Source organism: Octopus sinensis, linkage group LG6, assembly GCF_006345805.1.
Source record: "Octopus sinensis linkage group LG6, ASM634580v1, whole genome shotgun sequence".
Taxonomy (NCBI): domain Eukaryota; kingdom Metazoa; phylum Mollusca; class Cephalopoda; order Octopoda; family Octopodidae; genus Octopus; species Octopus sinensis.
This window is the reverse complement of record NC_043002.1, coordinates 52,899,313-52,919,900: the sequence shown is the minus strand read 5'-3', so window position 1 is coordinate 52,919,900 and position 20,588 is coordinate 52,899,313. Positions and strand designations below refer to the sequence as shown.

Below are 20,588 nucleotides of genomic sequence, written 5' to 3'. Positions count from 1 at the left end.
GAAAACTGGGCTGGTTTAGTTAAGTGATGTGTATGGATGTAGATAGTTGCATACAGACGTGCCAATCATTTGAGGTGGATGGAACTTGTGGAAGAGGGAGACCACAAATTATTGAAGGCCAATCCCAAGACACTGAGCCTTATGAAGGGGATGACTAAGGACCAAAATATCTGGTACATTGCTGTGTTCAAGAAGGCCAATCTGCCACAGCAGAATTAATACTAGTTCACTCTGTGGAGCGGTTGGTATTAGGAAGGGCATCCAGCTGTAGAAACCATGTGAAAACAGACAATGGAACCTGGTGCAGCTCCTGGCTTTTACAAGCTCCAACCAAACTGTCCAACCCATGCCAGCACAGAAAATTAACGTTAAATGATGATGATGATGATGATGATGATGATGAAGACTAAAGTTCCCTCTATAATCTAATCAGTTCTGAGACTCATTACTAGTAACAGTAGAAAATATAATGTTATAGTTCACAACCCATGTCTTTCTGTACCATCAAAAAAATACTTTGATTGCCTATGTAAATTTAAAAGAGGATATTACAAAGTGTCTTCTTTATTGTCTACTGCCCCAAACAAGATTTGCTTTCAGAAATGTAATTTAATGAAATTCGGATCAATTGTATTAAATTCAATCTATGTACAGCAAACTATACTTGCCAATACAGCTACTAGAAGATTTCCTGTTAAGTGAGTTTACTAAGAATTTTGTTGCATTGTTAAGAAGCAATGTATCGATCTGTTGGCTCATAGCTTAGCACTTAGTCAAATTGTTCTGCTGCAACTCTTTTCTTGTCAAGTGATCATGATTTAGTCTTGTTATTTCATTGGTAAGTGACTGACTGACAGTGTAGTTGGTTATTCAGAGGAGAAATAGATGGTAGTAGTTTCATATTGCTTTCTCAAGACCCATAGGTTGAGAGGAACTCTATACTGCAAGTTAATGAGACTTCCATCAGTTTTTACCATGCTGTTACATATAACACCTTTAACTCTTTTGTTACCTTATTTCTGTCGCAATACACTATTTTCTTTCAATTCATTTAAAAAAATAAGGAAGAGTATAGTAAACTATGGAGATGTAATTGTATAGTAAGTGTTTTAATCTGACAATACGTGTTGAAACTAAAGTGATTACAGTATGGACAGTACAAAATTAGACATTAAGAAATATTTATTTGTGTCTTACTGAATGGCTAACTTGTGTCTTCTTTGCTATGGTTACATGAGAGTTTAATTGAAAGTTTTTAACTTAGATCACTTTAAAATAGAAAGTGTTTGTGCCATAGAATCAGAAGGGTTAAATCTAAATGTGTCTGATTGTTTTAACCCTTTTGTTATTATATTTATTTTGAGATGCTCTGTGTTTCTAGCAATTACTTTAAATATAACAAAGAATTTAGTAAAATAACTTAGTTATCATTCAGCTAGTGTTAGGAACATAAATTGTGACTAAGGTTTGGTGGAAGATTCTAATTCAAAACTTATGAAAACAAAATATTTGTACTAAAGAGCCAGGGCCGGTTTCAGCTGGGCTGGTAATGAAAGGGTTAAAGTGGACTGTCTTGTTAAAGAAATGGTACAGTAGATATGACAAGATTTCAACTGCCAACCCCCCTGCTGTTAGCTAGTCTGATACACTCTATTTCTATTCTGTTTTCATGTAACATTGTTGAGGTACCTGAATTTCAGTTTAAAAATTCTTTTTTGTTTTTATCCACCTTTTTTACACCATTCAATTCTGGGCTTTTTCTTATGCATTTAACCATCCTGGTATAGATTTAAATATTGGTTTCAAATTTTGGCATGAGGCCAACAATTTCAGGAGATGGAGTAAGTCATTTACATCGACCCCAGTTCTCATCTGATACCTATTTTATCAACTCCAAAAGGTTGAAAGACAGTCAACTTCAGTGGGATTTGAACTCAGAACGTAAAGACAAACAAAATGCTGCTAAGTATTTTACCCAGCATGCTAACGATTCTGCCAGCTTGCCTCCTTGGCATAGAATTAAATGTTGGTGTAACTTTCCATTCAGATCTTGCTTTGGGTTTTGTAGAGTGGTTCTCAACTGGGGTCCATATGGCCCCTGAAGGTCTATATAAGATTTTTGAGGTTCTTACAGCAAAATAGTAAATTGGGGATCCATGATGATATTTTAAGGGCCCCTGAAAAAATTTTGCTTTAGATGTATCTATAGGTATGTATTGCAAGAAACAGCTAAGTTTCTTTCTCCAACATTTTACATAGTTTAGCTTACACAAATGAATGAGTGAAAAACAAAATAGGAATTTTGAAAGAATTGTTTCTATAAAACTAGTTTTTAAACACTGAATGGCTATGGGAGACCCACCAAAATAAACTAGCGATCAAAAGGGACCATAGATGAAAAATGGTTGAGAGCTCCCGTCCTAGTAGCACCCATCTCCTCTCTAGAATAAGGACGTTGTTGGTTCTCAGAATATTCATTTTCTTTCCACAGGTTTTGTTTCATAACCCTTTTGAGTGTCGATCCTTGTTCCTCACTGGGCAAGTTCAATAGGGGGCTGGTTTAGTCTCTGACCACTGCACCACAAAAAACCAATAGTATGGCAGTACATGATTGCGCATGGCTTGTGAAGGCACATGGTTTAGTTGTTAGGGTATTCAGCACATGATTGTAGGGTCACGAGTTCAATTTCCGGTGGCGCATTGCGTCCTTGAGCAAGACACTTTATTTCATAGTGCTCCAGTCCACTCAGTTGGCAAAAAATGAGTAATACCTGTATTTCAAGGGGCCAGCCTTGTCACACACTGTGTCATGCTGAATCTCCCTGAGAAGTATGTGAGTGTCTGTGGCATGCTCAGCCACTTGCACATTAATCTCACAAGCAAACTCTTCCATTGGTCAGATCAAATGGAGCCCTCGATGTCATAAATGACATAGTGCCAGTTACATGGTTGCCAGTAGCAGGTTTCTATCAGCCTGTGGTTAAATTACTCTTGACCTGACATGGATGCACACTGGGTGTTATTTCTTGTTTGATCAGTTTCTGTTATTTCCTGTCAAATATCAGTGGTCAGCTGTAACTGACCGTTGATATAACTGGAGCTTTTAGGTGCTGATTAAACACTTCATGGTGGCAAAATTGACCTTAGATATAGTTTATTCTTTTATTCTTTTACTTGTTTCAATCATTTGACTGCAGCCATGCTGGAGCACCGCATTGAAGTGTTTTAGTCAAACAAATTGACCCAGGACTTTATTTTTTAAATTCTAGTATTTATTTTATCAGTCACTTTTGCTGAACCTTTAAAGGGATGTAAACACACCAACAACGGTTGTCACACAGTGATAGCGGTACAAAACAGACACAAAGGCACACTCACATAGGCATATACAATGGGCTTCTTTCAGTGTCTGTCTACCAAATCCACTCACAATGCTTTGGTTAGCCCAAGGTTATAGTAGAAGTCACTTGCCCAAGATGTCATATGGTGGGACTGAACCCACAACCATGTGGTTGGGAAGCAAGCTTCTTACCACACAGTCACTCCTGTGCCTATCTTAGCACATCTGTACTTTTGTTATCACTTGTTCCTGTCTAAAACTGTCTCTTATTCTATGAACTCTTCAGGAATGTGACTTTGGTAAGACTTGAATTCATAGCTACAAAAGGATCAGTTGCTTGCCACTTATAACTTTTAATCCAGCATGATTACAATACAATTACAGTAGTAGACTGGCAAAATCTGTTGAGCAGCAGAAGAGCTAAGTTCAAAAATATAGCTCCTTAAATTCAAGGTTCAAATGTTGTCAAGGTTGACTTTAACCGCTCATATATGAACAGGAAGTACTAGATTAGTATCTTGATGGATAGGAGTATAAATTTAGCTGTCAAAAATTCAAATTCCTCTTGTAATGTCTACACTAAACACATTGGTAACACATGCCAACATTACTTCATCCTGAAGGGGAGACCAAGAGGGAATTAGAAATGTTGATAATGGATTTTGGAACTTCACCATTCGAAATATACTGGATGGAACTTGTACAATAATATGGAAAAAGAAATAAAATAAAACTTCTGAAAAACAGTAACACTTGAAAACAGCCATTGTTTACACACACACACAAACGAGATAGAGAGAAATGAGTTTATTTAGACTCATATTTTTGTGAGAACAGGAACTTTTTATTGCTTCGTTGTAGTTATAATTGTAAGACATAATAAAGCTTCAGTGTTTATGAGTGTTAATCATAGAAATCTATTTACTCCTCTTGTTTATGGTGTATATATTTGCTCAATTCAGGTTTGTTCACTAAAAATTCTGATGTATTTAATGTATTAACCTCTTTATTAACCAGCTTAAACAAATATTAATATGAGACTAGTCATTTTATTACAATTGTTCATAGCATTATATTAATAATTCATAATACAGTTTTAATCATTTATAATATTAGTGCAATCATAATATAGTAATTGTATGGATGTATTCATATCTATATTATCTAAGGATATATTATTAAAGGTAAGGTTTGCTCTCGGCAAACTAAGTCCATTATAGAATTTCTTTTCCCCGCTTTAATAATTTCATTCTGTATATGTTTATTCATGCCCTTAGGAAAAAGCATAATATCACATCTTTCTCTTTATAAATTTCTAATATTTTTCCTAATGATTGTCTGTTGATCAAAGGAAGTTGGTTCTGCAATTTCTTGCCAAATGACCACACTCACAGATACACATAGGCTCACTCCCTGCATGTCAGATGTTGAAGAATACAGTGCACCACCCAGTCTGTCTGGGAATCAAACTCATGGTCCCATGATTGTGAGTGCAACACCCTATCCACTATTTCATGCTCATATTTCTCCTACATATGTAATGAAGCACGAAGAAGTGTCTTTACTAGCTTTTAAGGTCTTATGATATTTAATTCATCAAGCTTCAAAAAATGTGTAAAGTTACATCACTGTATGAAGTAGATACCGATATACACTTCTACATTTTATTATAAAGTAAGTACCGCTCAAGTTTTGGGTTCAATATTGCCAATCATACTTCTCTTCCCACAAAGTTATGGTCTTGTGCCTATGTTACCATTCTTATTTTCCCTCCATATTTCAGCTGTTGCATGCTATTTTTAGGTTCTATATCACACTATTTTGAAGAATGTGATGCCAGCTGTTTTCTGGATGAGACAAATGTCTCGGTACATTCTGGGACACCCTACTCAAATATGATTCCTCTTATCGAAAGACAGAATTTTGGCAGTTCTACATCTGCAAGCAATGAACCCATACGACACCGTATGTCAGGTCAGTCATAACTGTCACAAAAGCAGTCACCAGTCTTGTAGATTTTTAGGAATGAAACCTCCACCATTTTCGTGTGTTCCAAGCGTCTTGCACTATTGAGAAGTAATGCGTTAGCCCAACAGGTTGAAAAAAAATATATATATAGCTTTTATAATAAAATGAATGAACAAATTATGTAGAACTTTATTGCTCCTTACTTAATTTGAAATGACTCGGCCTTATCTGTGTGTTTTGCTTAAGTGGGCCCCACATAGAAGTCAATTTTTCAGCACCTAGCAATATATGTGTGTTTCTATAATGTAAATGGTATGCATTTGAGAGCTCTTTATGCCCTCACCATCACCCGGCTTTTTAAATTTTTTTTGCTAGACTTGCGAGTGCCCTTCTAATTTATACTACTAATACCCCTCCAGTTCTGTTATTTAATACCGACCCTTTCAGCAAGATACTCCTATAGCATATGAGTGTCTAAATCTATAATCTTAGTAATAGTAAAGCTTTCAAGTAACCACTCCTTGCCTACTCTGCTGTGTACATAGTATAGTCAGTATGCAAATCAATTATATTGTTTCATGTAATATTTTATATACTTGTATTTATATTTTAATTGATTACTCACCCTTTTTATAATTCTAGCTATCTTCTTCACTTAACCTAACTATCGTTCCCATATAAAAGCAAAGCTATCTCCTCTCATTAACGATGTTGATATCTGAAACTGCATCGTTTTTTTTTTTTTTTTTTTTTTTTATGTCTAGCAAGTATTTTATTAACTTGGTTTATCAGTTTATTTTACTGTGTTAGAAATAATTGTTTTACTTTGATATCCAGGTGTTGATACACTCTCACACACACACAAATTTAGGTTTAACTTAATGAAATATGATTAAATAGTTTCTTTTATCTAAAAGGTTTATGAATATTTTTTTTAACTTAATGTAACTTAATATTTTATGTTTGTTACATACACACCATGACTCATGTCAGTCCTTCAAAATGCGTTTATACTGTTACACTCACTGTTCTTCTATTTTGTGATAGTACCAGGTTGTTAGTGTATAATTGCTTTTAATCATCATCATAGTCATCATCATTATGAACATTGTCATCATCATTGACATCATCGTTGTCAGTCACTGGACATTAGTGATTCAGTCCTAGGACTCATAGAAACCTGCTATTTGGTTTCCACTACATATAAGTGAGCTCAATCACAGTATTCACCTTGAATGGGATTCCAGTGTTTCACAGGGTTACTCATTAAGAGCAGAGTGGATTGCAGCATCATCATCATCATCATCATCATCATCATTGTTTAACGTCTGCTTTCCATGCTAGCATGGGTTGGACAATTTGACTGAGGTCTGGCTGCACCAGATTCCAATCTGATCTGGCAGAGTTTTTACAGCTGGATGCCCTTCCTAACGCCAACCACTCCGAGAGTGTAGTGGGTGCTTTCACGTGCCACCAGCACAAGGGCCAGTCAGGCGGTACTGGCAACAGCCATGCTCAAATGGTGCTTTTTATGTGCCACCTGCACAGGAGCCAGTCCAGCACACCATGAAATGAAATGTTTTTTCTCCAAAACAAAATATACCACCCTGTCTGGTAATTGAAACCACGACCTTGCTATTTTGAATGCAATACCCTAACCACTAGGTCATACACTTTCACTTATTCAGATAAACAAACTACAAAATGGTTAGCAGTTTATAAGGAACCATGAATACATAGTTTCTTTTAAATTGCATTTTTCTTGAAACATTTGATTTTTGAAATGGTGCAAGTTCCATGTAGATAATACTGAAACTGCAGTCTTAGAAGACAGCATCGTTGAAAACTGCACTTTTTGTCATCCGCTTGATGTCTCGTCTACCTTGGAAGCTCTTACCTATTATTTTTATCAACTATGTTGTGGAAGAACCACTTAATAACACAAAGCTATTAAATTTGCTTTAAATTTATCCCATGAGATATCAAACTTTTCATCACTTAATTGCTATGTCATCACTAACACAGTTCCTCTATCAATGTTGGAACTTTACCAGTGACCAGGTTGCAGTCGTGCAAGGAAAATAATTGAATAGATAAATTTGAAGTGAATTCAACAGCCTTATGTGTTAGTAAATGGCATCATTATTTCTTGGTTTGACACCTGGTTTCAGATCAAGTAACTTGTAAGACAAGCACAACTCTGAAATTATTTTTATGTTTATGTCAGAAATGAAAGCGCTACTAAATCACTGAGAATTGTTCATGATAATCTATTGGTCCATTTTTATTTGAGTTATTCATTCTGTTGAAAATGTATTGAAAGAATACCATATATAAGAAATGCTTTAACTCTTTAGCTTTCAGATTATTCTGTGCAGAGTAATACTTATTTATTCACATTGTTATGAATTAATCATGCATTATATCTTAGTTTTAAGATTTCAATGAGGTAATTGTTAATTTTTAGAATAATATTATAGGGTTGGTGTTAGAAACCAGATCTGGCCTGTTTGAACATAAGATAGGTAGAATATTTTGGCCAGATAAGGCAGGTTTAAATGCTAAAGAATTAGACAATGTAAGCAGGCACAATATTCTCTTTGTAACATTATACGTTAATATTTTTAATCATTAGCAGGATAAAATATTTTCCTGAGATACCAGCATAAATAGAAAAAAAGTTATCAACTGGCACCCATGCCAGTGACACGTAAGAAGCACTCATTACACTCTTGGAGTGATTAGTGTTAGGAAGGGCATCCAGCCATAGAAACCATGCCAAATCAGACTGGAGTCCAGTACAACTCCTCAGTCCTGGTCAAACCATCCAACCCATACCACCATGGACAACTGCCATTAAATGATGATGTTGATGGTGATGATGAATGTTATTCTGCTTCAGTAGAACTATGATGATAACACTTTAAACAATTCCAAGCTATCCATCTATTAGTTTTCTCTACCCACCATTCCTGGGAGAGTCATGAGAGTAGAATTCTCAGCGCTTCTTCCATAGGTCCTATCAGAATCAGCTGGATTCCCAAGTTTAACCAACGGAGACTATGAATATTATCCAACCATGTTATTTGTGGTCTACCCTAGGTCTCTTGTTAGTTGACTTGTCTTGAAGAATTCTTCTTGTGATTCTTTCTTGCAACATTCTGGTCACATGTCGTAATACTGGAGCTGTGACCTCTCAGTGCATAGAAGTAGTGGCTTAACCCGGAGAAACTCTCTGAGCTTTTCACTCCAAGAGAATCTCATGACTATACTTACTTAATCAATCCCCAATATTCATGAGGATAAACATGAAACTGCTTTCCTTACCAACCTCTCTCTCTCTCTCCTCTTCTAAGAATTGGATGTTGGAGTTGGCACAGTACTGTGTCAGCACTGCAAGTTTAGCATCCACTTGAGCTTCCTGCCACACATCACTTATGAATATGGTCCCAAGATATTTAAACTCCTCCGTGTGCCGCAAACAAGATGGGCAATGATTTAGATCTTAGTATTCTCATTTGAAATTGTATCATATTATGTTTAATTTTTAATATCTGAAATCTGATGGTGATTTTGCTGATATTTATTTCATGTCCAATATCTTAGGTACCACCCGTTTTGTAGCTGGTTTACATCTGTTAGCATATCAAGCAGCCAAATTAACTGCATAACACCTGAAATAACACGCGCTCTTGCATGACTGTAATCATACAGTTTAAACTAATTGAAAATGCTAAAAGAATTAAGATAATGCAATGTAATTAAAATAAATGTTTTAACAGCTTGAGTGAAGGATAACATGCTTCATTTGAATCTTAACTTGGTTTATATATCAAACTGAGGTGGAAAATGACGATGACAACTATTACTATTGGAAAAGAAAACAACATCAAAAATTATATAAATAAAACTTATTCGTGAGTCAGATAAATCATTATCAAATGATACATGTCGTTGTACTGTATTTTTGTTAGATATCTCAGAGCTTCATTGCCAAAAGCATCTAGATCATGTGCATAGTTGTGCAATCAAACTTTGTCTTTTCTTTTTAATATTGAACAAAAGGTAAATCATTAGTATTGTGGGAAAAATGCTTAGCAGCATTTTGTCCATCTTTACATTTTGAGTTCAATGCACACACACACTCACACACTGCATTGGGTAAGTATCTTCCACTATAGCCTTGGGGCAACCAAAGCCTTGTGTGTGGGTTTGGTAGATGGAAATTGAAAGAAGCCTGTCATCATCATCATCATCATCGTTTAACGTCCGTTCTCCATGCAAGCATGGGTTGGACGGTTTGACTGGGGATCTGGGAAGCCAGAAGGCTGCACCAGGCTCCAGTCTTATCTGGCAATGTTTCTACAGCTGGATGCCCTTCCTAACGCCAACCACTCCGTGAGTGTAGTGGGTGCTTTTTACGTGCCACCTGCACAGGTGCCAGGCAAGGCTGGCAACGGCCACGGTCGGATTGGTGTATTTTATGTGCCACCGGCACGGAAGCCAGTCAAGGCGGTGCTGGCATCAGCCACGAGTCGGCCACGAGTCATATATATATATATATATATATGTATGTGTGTGTGTGTATTTATGTGAGTGTGTCTTTATGCCTGTGTTTGTCCCCCCACCATCACTTGATAACCAATGTTGGTGTATTTATGTCCCTGTAACTTAGCAGTTTGGCAAAAGAGTCCAATAGAATAAGTACTAGGCTTACAAAGAATAAGTCTCGGGGTTGATTTCTTCGACTAAAGAAAAGACCCTATGAGATTGTGCTCCAGCATGGCTGCAGTCAAATGACTGAAACAACTAAAAGAGTAAAAAAAATATGTATTTATGATGGGCTTCTTTCAGTTTTCATCTACCAAATCTACTCACAAAGCTTTGGTCAGCCCAGAGTTACTGTGGGATACATTTACCCAACATGCCACTCAGTGGGGTTGAACCTGGAGCAATGCAGTTAGAAAGCAAACTTCTTAACCTCACACCCATGCCTAAATATATATAAATGTGTGTATTCACCAGAGAAATCGTCTTTCACACTGACAAAGTTTTGTCTGGTTAATATCAGACCAACGCTTGACATGCAAATGCCATGCAGATTTACAAATAATTTAATACAACTATATTCTTTGTGGTCTGCTACATAATAAGTTTAAAATTTTAGTCTTCATTGTCGTCTCTTCAGAAGTACTTACTGGGTTTGCTTCCTCTGTTCACTCTCCTGTGGATTATGGCTCCACTATACTTTCTTGAGAATTCATTTGTAATAGAAATGCTTTCTTTGTTAGAATATAACTTCTCAACTGTTAACTCTGTTCTTTGTCTATCTTCCACAATACCATCACATTGCTTCTATCAGCAAACTATCAAAGACAAACTGTAGTGTGTAGTACAGTTCTATATTTAAGAGAAGAGGAATTATGTACATTATTTACATTTGATGGATATTTTTCCTCATCTTGTTTGTTGTTATATCCTCCAGCCTTCATCAGGTGTCTTGGAGAAATATCAAACCTGGGTTCTCATTCCTAAGATATTTTTCGATGTTATTATTATTCAGGTCACTGCTTGGAATCGAACTCGGAATCTTAACCACTACGCCATATGCCTGTGGGCAATTATAGAGTGAATTTTAGGGCTTATAAATCTAATATTTTTCTATCCTTCCTTAATACTGGTTCCCATATGCTGCTCATATCTGCACTTAGTCTGCTTAGGAGGTTGTTGTGTCCTAGCATATGTGCTGCTTCTTTTAGTTTTTGTATTTTCCAGTGGTGTTCTCTGTCTATTATTAACAACAAACAAGATGAGGACAAATATTTGTCAAATGTAAATAATGTAGTGTGTAATAGTTACATAATTTTCTTTTAACTCTTACTTGTTTCACTCATTGGACTGCAGCCATGCTGGAGGACTGCCTTGAAGAGTTTAGTTGAACAAATCAATCTTACTACTTTTTTTTTCTTAAGTCTGGTATTTATTCTACCAGTCTCTTTTGCCAAACTGGTAAGTTACAGAGACAAATAATTAATTAAATAAACCTAGTTGTCAAGTGATTTGGGAAGACAAACATTAACACAAAGATACACACACACACACACATTTTGAATTATTGTTAAGTCAGTTATGTTGATAATATATTTAAATGTATACATACACACACACATGTGTGTGTTTGTGTATGTATGTATATATGTATGTATTTTTAATCGAACACCATGAAGGTCTCCTACACTAATTCTGCTAATTTAGAGTAGCTTATGCACCACATAAACAATAGTTAAATGCAACAAAGGTTCAATAACCCACCTACTGGATCTAGCAAACATGCACATCTAAATACCAATGAAGGAGATATAAGCCACAATGAAAAACACCAATTACAGCCAAATTGTATGAGTAGAAATGCTTACGATACAGCTAACACAGTAATATAGTTAGAACTACCTTATATACAAATAAATATGATAAATTCTCATGCAGAGAAAAATCAAATTGATGAACCTTTGTGTGAATACAAGTCTTGTATATAAATGTACTGTGCACACAAGGAGAGGTCCATATGCTTACATTGGGCAGACAGCTGATTCATTTAAGAATCGTTATCATAACCATATTGCCAGCTTTAAGACAATCAATAAGAGACATTCAACATCTTTGGCTGATTTTGTATGATGACTGAAGGAGGATAAAATTAAGTACAGCATAACCATACAATATAATTTCCAGGAGATGCCATCTCTGCTACAAGAAATCTCTGTTTATTCTGTGGATCAACAAGAAGATCATTAATAGAATTTCTGAAAGACTCACAAGATGCCTATATGCATATGATTGCACTTTCTCACAATGCAGTGGGGATGAATTTGAGTAACTGTTATAATTTACTTTAAAGTATGGATGAATTAAGTTTAGTTTTAACCTCTCCATTCTTATAAATACCAAGTAGATATTTAACTTGCTTTGTGATCATGAGTGCACCAAACACATGTGCACATGCTTGTATGAGTGAGTGTACATACACCATGCAGCTTGCTCAAGGGTGTTTATACATCCATATTTGTTAACGGTTATTTTCAATTCTTTTCTCACTGTATTGTGTTCTTTTTTGCATCTGTGATTTTATTTTTGATCTTCAATGTAAATGAAGCTATTTCCTTTGTTCTACTACATTTCTTTCTACGAAATGAGAGGATACATTGCAGAACTGTTATTTTAACGAGTTGTGTCTATTTATCACCCGATGAGACACACATGCTCCTGAACCAGTTGTTGAGTGCCCCACCCATGAGGGATCGATACTAGATGTGTCAAAACAATTGTCGTGATTAATAATAAATTCTTGTATATTCCATCTTCAGTCTTTCATTTACCATATATATATATTTCTTTACTACCTACAAGGGGCTAAACACAGAGGGAACAAACAAGGACAGACAAAGGGATTAAGTCGATTACATCAACCCCAGTGCCAAACTGGTACTTAATTTATCGACCCCGAAAGGATGAAAGGCAAAGTCGACCTTGGCGGAATTTGAACTCAGAACGTAACGGCAGACGAAATACGGCTATGCATTTTGCCCGGCATGCTAACGTGTCTGCCAGCTCGCCGCCTTAATATATATATATATATATATATATATATAAACAGGCTCCAACACTGTTTCCTTCTATCAAATTCACTCACAAAGCATTTGTTGATCTCGGGACTATAGTAGAAGACACTTGCTCAAGGTGTTGTGCAGTGGACCAAACCCAAAACCACATGGCTGCAAAAACAAGCTAGACTGAAAATAATTTCTTAGTTTTATATGTCTGTCTTTGGTTCTGGAATGCCATTGTCTACTCCCCAGACTTCTACAGGTGTTAGATATTTGATTTTATGTCAATAATTCCCATTTACAATTGCATTATAGTTGCCATGATAACCACTTAAAATACACTCATATTGCTTGTTTACTTATGTTTATCTATAATAGTATTTTATTTACTACTTAGTAATAGTAGTGACTAGGTTAGGGGTGTACAAATAAGACACTTTAATTCCTTTATGATGTGTATAATAATATTATTACAAAATATACTAGAATCAAATATAATGGTGTGTATATTTATGTGTGTGTTAAACTACTATCATGTCTCTTCCACTAAGAAATTGTTTACTTCAAAGTATTCTTAGATTAAATTGGTTGACAAACTAGTAAAACTTAGACGTTTTTTTATTTAGATACATCAATACTATTTTTGAAAAATTTTAGACATTTATCAGAATGACTCTGAAGACATAACATTTTAATGACAATTCATTCCTCTCTGCCCACCCCACACCAATTGATATGTCTGACTACTGAAAAACTTATTGATCTGGACTACATGAATTGCTCTATGTAGTTCTCCCACCTACCCCAGTTTCAAGTTTATTTTAAAATTCATTCATCTAAGGTTTGAGTTCTGGGGCAAAGTTTGATCGATAAAATAATTTCCAGTGATTCAGTCTAGCTCAACACTTTCCATAAGAAGGAAAAAGTTTCAGTTTTGTGATTAGTCAAAAGATGAAATTTCAAATAATTTACTTATCCTCATTTCTATTCACATTTCTTGTTGGAAATTAAGTTGCTAACCCCAAGGATAATTCTGATTGAGCATACATATAATCAAAGCTAGTTGTTCTTGCCTTGTTCATCCTGTCTTTTGGAGACACAGGCAGGGTTGCATAATTGAAATACCTGCTTCACAACTAAATGGTTTAAGGTTCAATATCAGCTACCACCATGGGGGCCCCTCAGGTAAGAGTCTTCTACTATAGCCTTAGGTCAATTAAAGTCTTGTATACTAATCCTTTAGTATTCAGATTACTCCATCTATTGTATTCCTTATTTATTCACATTGTTTACAAATTAATCCTGTATTATCTTGTAGCTTTGAGATTTCATTGATGTGATTGTATATTTCTCGAATGATATTAGAGGCTAGGTGTGAGAGGCTGGATCTGTCTTGTTTAAATATGAAACAGGCACAATATATTGGCTGGATATGGCCAGTTTCAATGCTAAAGGATTAATTTTGGTGGAAGAGCACAATGTGGACGCTCATTGAAAAAACCATTTCTGTTTCAGGTTGTAGACTTAATCCATTGCCAACTTCAACACATTCATCCTAGCTTGTGGGTGTCTTTCAAAGAATCTAATCCATCTCAAGCATTCAGGCCAGGCTTTTAGTCTGAAGATAACTTCCACCATTCCCCCTGCAAGTCTCACACACCCTGAAAATTGAAAATATCATGAGGGTTGTCCTTCCTTACTCTTTTCTTCATTTATCAAATCTTAAAAAAATGAGAGAGAAAAAGGTCAAGAACTGCATTATCATGAGTGTTCTTCCTATTTTTAAGAGGGGTTAGAATGTGATCTGAAAGGGACTTTGCTGCTCTTTCTAGCAGGTTGTGTGACTGCATAATGACTTCCATTGTTTGCTTTGTAAATGAAGTTTTTTTTTTAAATGAACTCACTAGTCTCTTAGTTCTGGGCTTTTTTTTTTTTTTTTGTAAATTTATATTAGAAATACCTAAATTTCAAATATATGTGATGCATATATAAACCTGTGTATATATCTGTATACATATGTGTTTGTGTGTGCATGTGTATCTTGCTCTAAATTCTATCCCTTTTTTTAAATTTTGTACTTCCCTTTTCCAGATATAAATTGCATGTATAAGAACCCAAATTTAGATACTGCTTTTTTTTTCTCTCTCTCTCTTTTTTCAAGAAATATTTCATTAGCTACAGTTAGTTATTTCTTTCCTTGCCATTGTTGAGTGAAGAAGTATTCTTGTATGGCATTCTGATTTTTTATTTCATTTATGAAGAATATCTTGGATTCTTATTGTTAACATATTTAAACAGTGTATAGTTTTGGCCTACAGTAATCTTTAATGTTAAAATATGACAAGAAGAAAAAAGAAATCGATAAAAATTAACAAAACTGCAATCCAAATAAAGTGTATAAAAAAAAAATCAATGAAAATAATATTATTATCAAATCTTATTTATTTCAGTGACATGAGCTACACTGAATGATTTTCACTTTATATGTATTGAACACTGATAAATTCTGTTGTCAGTTTTATCATTTGTTTGCTTTTTGTATTGTTTATTATTATCATCATCATCATCATCATCAGTAGTAGTAGTAGTAGTAGCAGCAGCAGTATCAGTTCAGTTAGCAATTTACTAAATAATTACTGATTGTGTTGTTCCTTTCAATAGAAAATCCTTTCTCTGCACCATCATACCACATGAAACAGAAGCTCAGCTCCATGCTGCTACTATTTATTTTGTCTTGTTTATTTTATTTTTATTATCATTATTTTTGTTGATGTTGTTGTTGTTGTTATTTTAGGCACAATGTCAACATTTTTACGCAAAATCTCTCAAAGCAGCTTTGTCGAGGATACAATTGAGACGCTAAACTCCGCCAAAGTCAGTTTGATGCAAAACGAATCCGAGAAAGACAAACACTCTAGTGGAAAGGCTTCAATGCCTAAATCTCCTTCTACTTCTAATACTGCCCCCGTGCATCAGAGAATGTCAGGTCAGAATACGCACCAGCTGCACTGATAGCCGTCATCATTTAATTCCTTAGATTGTCTTCAGCAGTTCAGTATTCAGAGAGAGACACAAAACATAGCAAACATAGAATACTGGGTTCTAATCATGAAGTAGTGAGTTCAATTCCCGGACCAGGTTGTGTGTTGTGTTTTTGAGCAGGACACTTTATTTCGTGTTGCTCCAGTTCACTCAGCTGTAGAAAATGAGTTGTGACATCACTGTGGCCAAGCTGTATCAGCCTTTGTCTTTTCCTTGGATAATATTGATGGGATGGGGAGGGGAGGCTGGTATGCATGGGTGACTGCTGTTCTTCTATAAACAATCTTGCCCGGACTTGTACCTCGGAGGGTAACTTCCTAGTTCCTAGGTGCAATCTCATGGTCATTCATGACTAAAGGGGGTCTTTACTTTTTTACCTTATCCCAACTGTAAGCTTTTGAGTCCTTAAACCTTTTAGCACTCAGATTACTCTGCCTAATTTAAAGCTTATTTATTCACATTGTTTTGAATCAATCATGCATTATCTTGTACTTTCAAGATTTTAATGATGTAATTGTTTTATTGTTAGAATGACATTGTAGGGTTGGTGTTTGAAGATATCATGCATTATGATTATCTATTATATAAAACCGTTCTGTCTGTCTGTCTGTGACTTCTAGGATCTCGGGCATCCTCCATCCAATTGCGCTCAAATTTGATATGTAGATACCGATGGTATCAGGGCGTGTATAAGTCTAGAAAAAATTACAAAAATCAATTCCAAGTGAGAATGCGATTGATAAAGCCGTGGGAATGTGCATTTGTACACGCAAGTACATCAGCTGTTGCAATCGATACTATGCATATGTGAGAAAAATGCACATGCAGTTTGTGCAAAAAAAGCCAGCTGGCTTGAAATAATGCCACAAAAAGCAGTATATTTAAGAGACCAAAAATGTAAGATGCAAAAGTGATATTTTCTTCAAACTTGGCATGAATGAAGGAAAGACTATTTGGTTTCTCATGAAGTATTTTTTTTGCCTTAACTTCATTTAACAAAACCAAAATATTTTATTGAAATAAAGGCATGCTTAATTTTTTTTCGAATGAAAAGAAAACACTGATTGCTTTTTATTCAGCAGATATGATTCAGCACCGTCCACTGGACAGGGGTGCGTTTTGCTCATATATATATATATATATATATATATATATATATATATATATGATTAATGTAAAATGAAGACAAACACCAATGTTCTGTGTGATAGGCTTGAATATTGTTGAGGACTTCCTTAACATGAAACCAACAGTAGCCTTAATACACAAATAATGCACTTATTCTCATATGTGCCTGCAATTTTTCATGCTGCTCATTTTCTTGTGTACATACATTAGTACACATGTGCATGCACACACACACATACATTCATTTCAATTGTCTATATAACAAGTCTGGTCTCTGGCAATTAATTTCCTCCTCTTTTCTATTTTTCTATTTCTAATTGATAAACTACATAAACTGTTTGCATTTATAGATATCTCTTTAGCTTGCTATGTTTTGCATGAGCACTGATGTCATCTGATAACAAATTAGCCTGAGAGGGCATCCCACTCCACCAGCCAAATCAGGGAAAGAGAAGAAAAAAAAACTCGCAAAAGAAAAGAAAAAACATGCCTTTTGTTGCTATCTCCAGGTCAAAATGGTTTGTGTGAGTTAGCGTGTATTCTTGTTGTCTGTCAACAACTATTTTGTAGATTAGTAGTAATTTACAAGCAAAGCAATGATATAATGTGTGATAATAATGGCAGATGTCTGCATTTATCCATCCATTTGCACATTACCATAGAGACATATCTGGTTGATCCACATAGTCATTGATTATGATGGATATATGTATAGGTGGTGGTGATGGTGGTCTAACTCTGAATAATTCCTGAGTGAGCTGACCTATGGTCACAGGTTTTTCAGCCATCTCCATCCTATCATTTTTCTTTCTTTCTTTCTTTTTCTTTTGTTACAGTAATTCTATGACTGCTTTTACCAATGCGTCCATAAAAAAGAAAATGCTAATGTGTGATATGAGAGAGACTGGGCTGCTATTTTTTGCAGGCCAAGCAACCACATAGAGGTTTCTTTGTTGGCATAGTGAAAGAAGAACAGCTAAACAAGCCTTACAATGAGAGAATCTATCAAAAGAAAAGACTTAAAGGAAACTATTGTAGAAAGCATAATATTTAGGATCATGATAAATGGTGTTCCAGCCACTACCTTTATGTATATGAAGCACTATGCTATCTGATGTGACACATCCCCCCCCCACACACACCCACTTTTTTCTTACATGCTAAGGTATGGTTGGAGGAAAATATGGCTATTGTTTCTAGTAGGTTGAACACTTGTGCAGATGCTCTCTCATTGGCTTGAAATATGGAAAGTAATTTAAAACAGAATACAGAAGGCAGCACAAGACTTATGTGATGTTTGATTTATAAGATATAAAATTTCTATAATGTTTTCTCTTGGAATTAGGTTACTTATTATAATCTATGCCATTTATGGTTGTACGTAAGCCGGTGGCACGTAAAAAGCACCATTCATATGTGGCCAATACCAGCGCCGCCTTGACTGGTTTCCGTGTTGATGGCACATAAAAACCACCAACCGATCGTGGCTGTTGCCAGCCTCTCCTGGCACGTAAAAAGCACCCACTACACTCACGGAGTGGTTAGAGTTAGGAAGGGCATCCAGCTGTAGAAACACTGCCAGATCAGACTGGAGCCTGGTGCAGCCTCCTGGCTTCTCAGGCCCCGGTTGAACCGTCCAACCAATGCTAGCACGGAAAATGGACATTAAACGATGATGATGATTATCATATAATTATCACATTGTTGTTCATACTGAGTCGTTTTGGTTGGTTTGTAGATGTGTAAACTCTTCAATTGTTACAGCACTTGTTGGATTGTGACAGAGTTAAGTATGTTGTTTAAGGTCACAGTAAGGTTTGTCTTCATTAAGATGTCAGTTTGTATACCATATTTAGTTGATGACATAAGTCTGCTGGTCTTTAAATATGACCCAATTGTCTTTGCTTTGGGGTTCGTTATGATTGACTGACCTATGTTCATTACTGTTTTGTGCCAGTGCCACATAAAATGCACTCATGCTAGTGTTATATAAAAAGTACCCAGCACGCTTTGTAAAGGATTGGCATTAAGAAGGGCATCAAGCCATAGAAACCATGCCAAAACGGACAGTTGAAGCCTAGACAGCTCTTTGGTGATTCCAGCTCCTGTCAGACCATTCAACCTATGCCAGCTTGGAAAACGGACATTAAACGATAATGATGATGACTTGATGCTCCAGTTTAGATCAATAACCAGTTGAGTGATCTTTTGGTGATGTGGGGCATCTGTTGAATGCTCAGTCCCACTGATACTTTTGTGGGCAGATAACAACTGATTGTATACCAAGTGGTACTTGCTTTGTTGACCCTTGGCAAGATGAAAACTTACTTAACCCCAACATGATTTGAACTCAGAACATTGAAAGATGTAATTAATTAACACAGGGTATATTCTCCAACATCTTGACAACTCTACCATCTATCACACTTAGAAATGAAACTTTCCACAAACTATTATGATTCTTGTAGATTGCAACAAATGACATTATGGAAAAAAGAATGAAATAACCAAACTGTTCTAGATCTTTGTAATATTGTTTTGGCAAAGCTAGGTATAAGAAAAAAATATTGTAAAAATGCTTTTACATTGATGATGACAATATTTGGGAACAGTAAAAGGGCAAGATGGCAGAATTGTTTGCATCCTGGGCAAAATGCTGAATCATTGCATTCTGAGTTCAAATCCCACTGAGGTTGACTTTGCTTTTCATCATTTTGGAGTCAATAAAATAAGTACCACTTGAGCACTGGGGTTGATCTAATTGACTGAGCTTCTCCATACTTACTGGCTTTGTACCAAAATTTGAAACCAATATTTGAGAATAGAATAATACTGAAGCCTGTATTGTTTCAGTCGTCTTCACTATCATTAAGAGTTCAATATTCTATTTTTCCATATATCTATCTTAAAAATGTATATTGATGCCAAGTATTCTGAAACGAGTGACCAGCTAAACTACAATGTCATGCAAACTATTTCATATGGCATTGAAAATAATTCAATTGCCATATCTCAAATAAAAAAAAAAAGCCAAAACAAAACAAAAAGTATTCTTTTCACTATTCTTACCTTTTGAAAATTATCCAAAATCTTATTGAATTAATCAGTCAAGTCAGTTAATATGAAGCACAGCATGATAGCTGACAATTCTTTAGAAAATGGTCTGAAGCTTTTGTTATGCTTTGTGAAAGCTATTAGTTCTTGTTTGAATTCTTCCAGCTTATATTATTTTAGAGGAATCTGCTCCATATACACCGAACACTGATATTCAAATATCTATTCAAAATATCCTTATAAGATGAATATATAATTTTCAGTTATATACTTCGTAGGAGTTTTTTAAAAAAATAGTTTCACTAAATAAATGTTTTGGTTATAAGTAAAAGCAACTAGTATTTTTTTTTTTAAACTTGTTTTCCTTAGTAATTGTATTTATACAAAAATTTCTATTCACATTGGTGAAAATTATCGGTAGCTGTTTGTTATTAGACCAAAAATTTTGAAAT

At 35.3% G+C, this 20,588-nt stretch overlaps 1 protein-coding gene across 6 annotated transcripts in view; it reads left to right on the top strand.

Moving 5' to 3' along the window:
- The window catches only part of LOC115212742 (sodium/calcium exchanger 3-like), a 317,321-nt gene that overhangs the window by 256,615 nt on the left and 40,118 nt on the right, over positions 1 to 20,588 (top strand). For 2 of the 6 annotated variants that reach the window (XM_036503893.1, XM_036503892.1), the window contains exons 5-6: positions 5,144 to 5,314; positions 15,707 to 15,898. The exons of the other annotated variants lie outside the window; for them this stretch is intronic. In XM_036503893.1, coding sequence (XP_036359786.1) covers positions 5,144 to 5,314; positions 15,707 to 15,898 — 363 coding nt within the window. The remainder of the gene's footprint in view (positions 1 to 5,143; positions 5,315 to 15,706; positions 15,899 to 20,588) is intronic. 6 annotated transcript variants of the gene reach the window in all.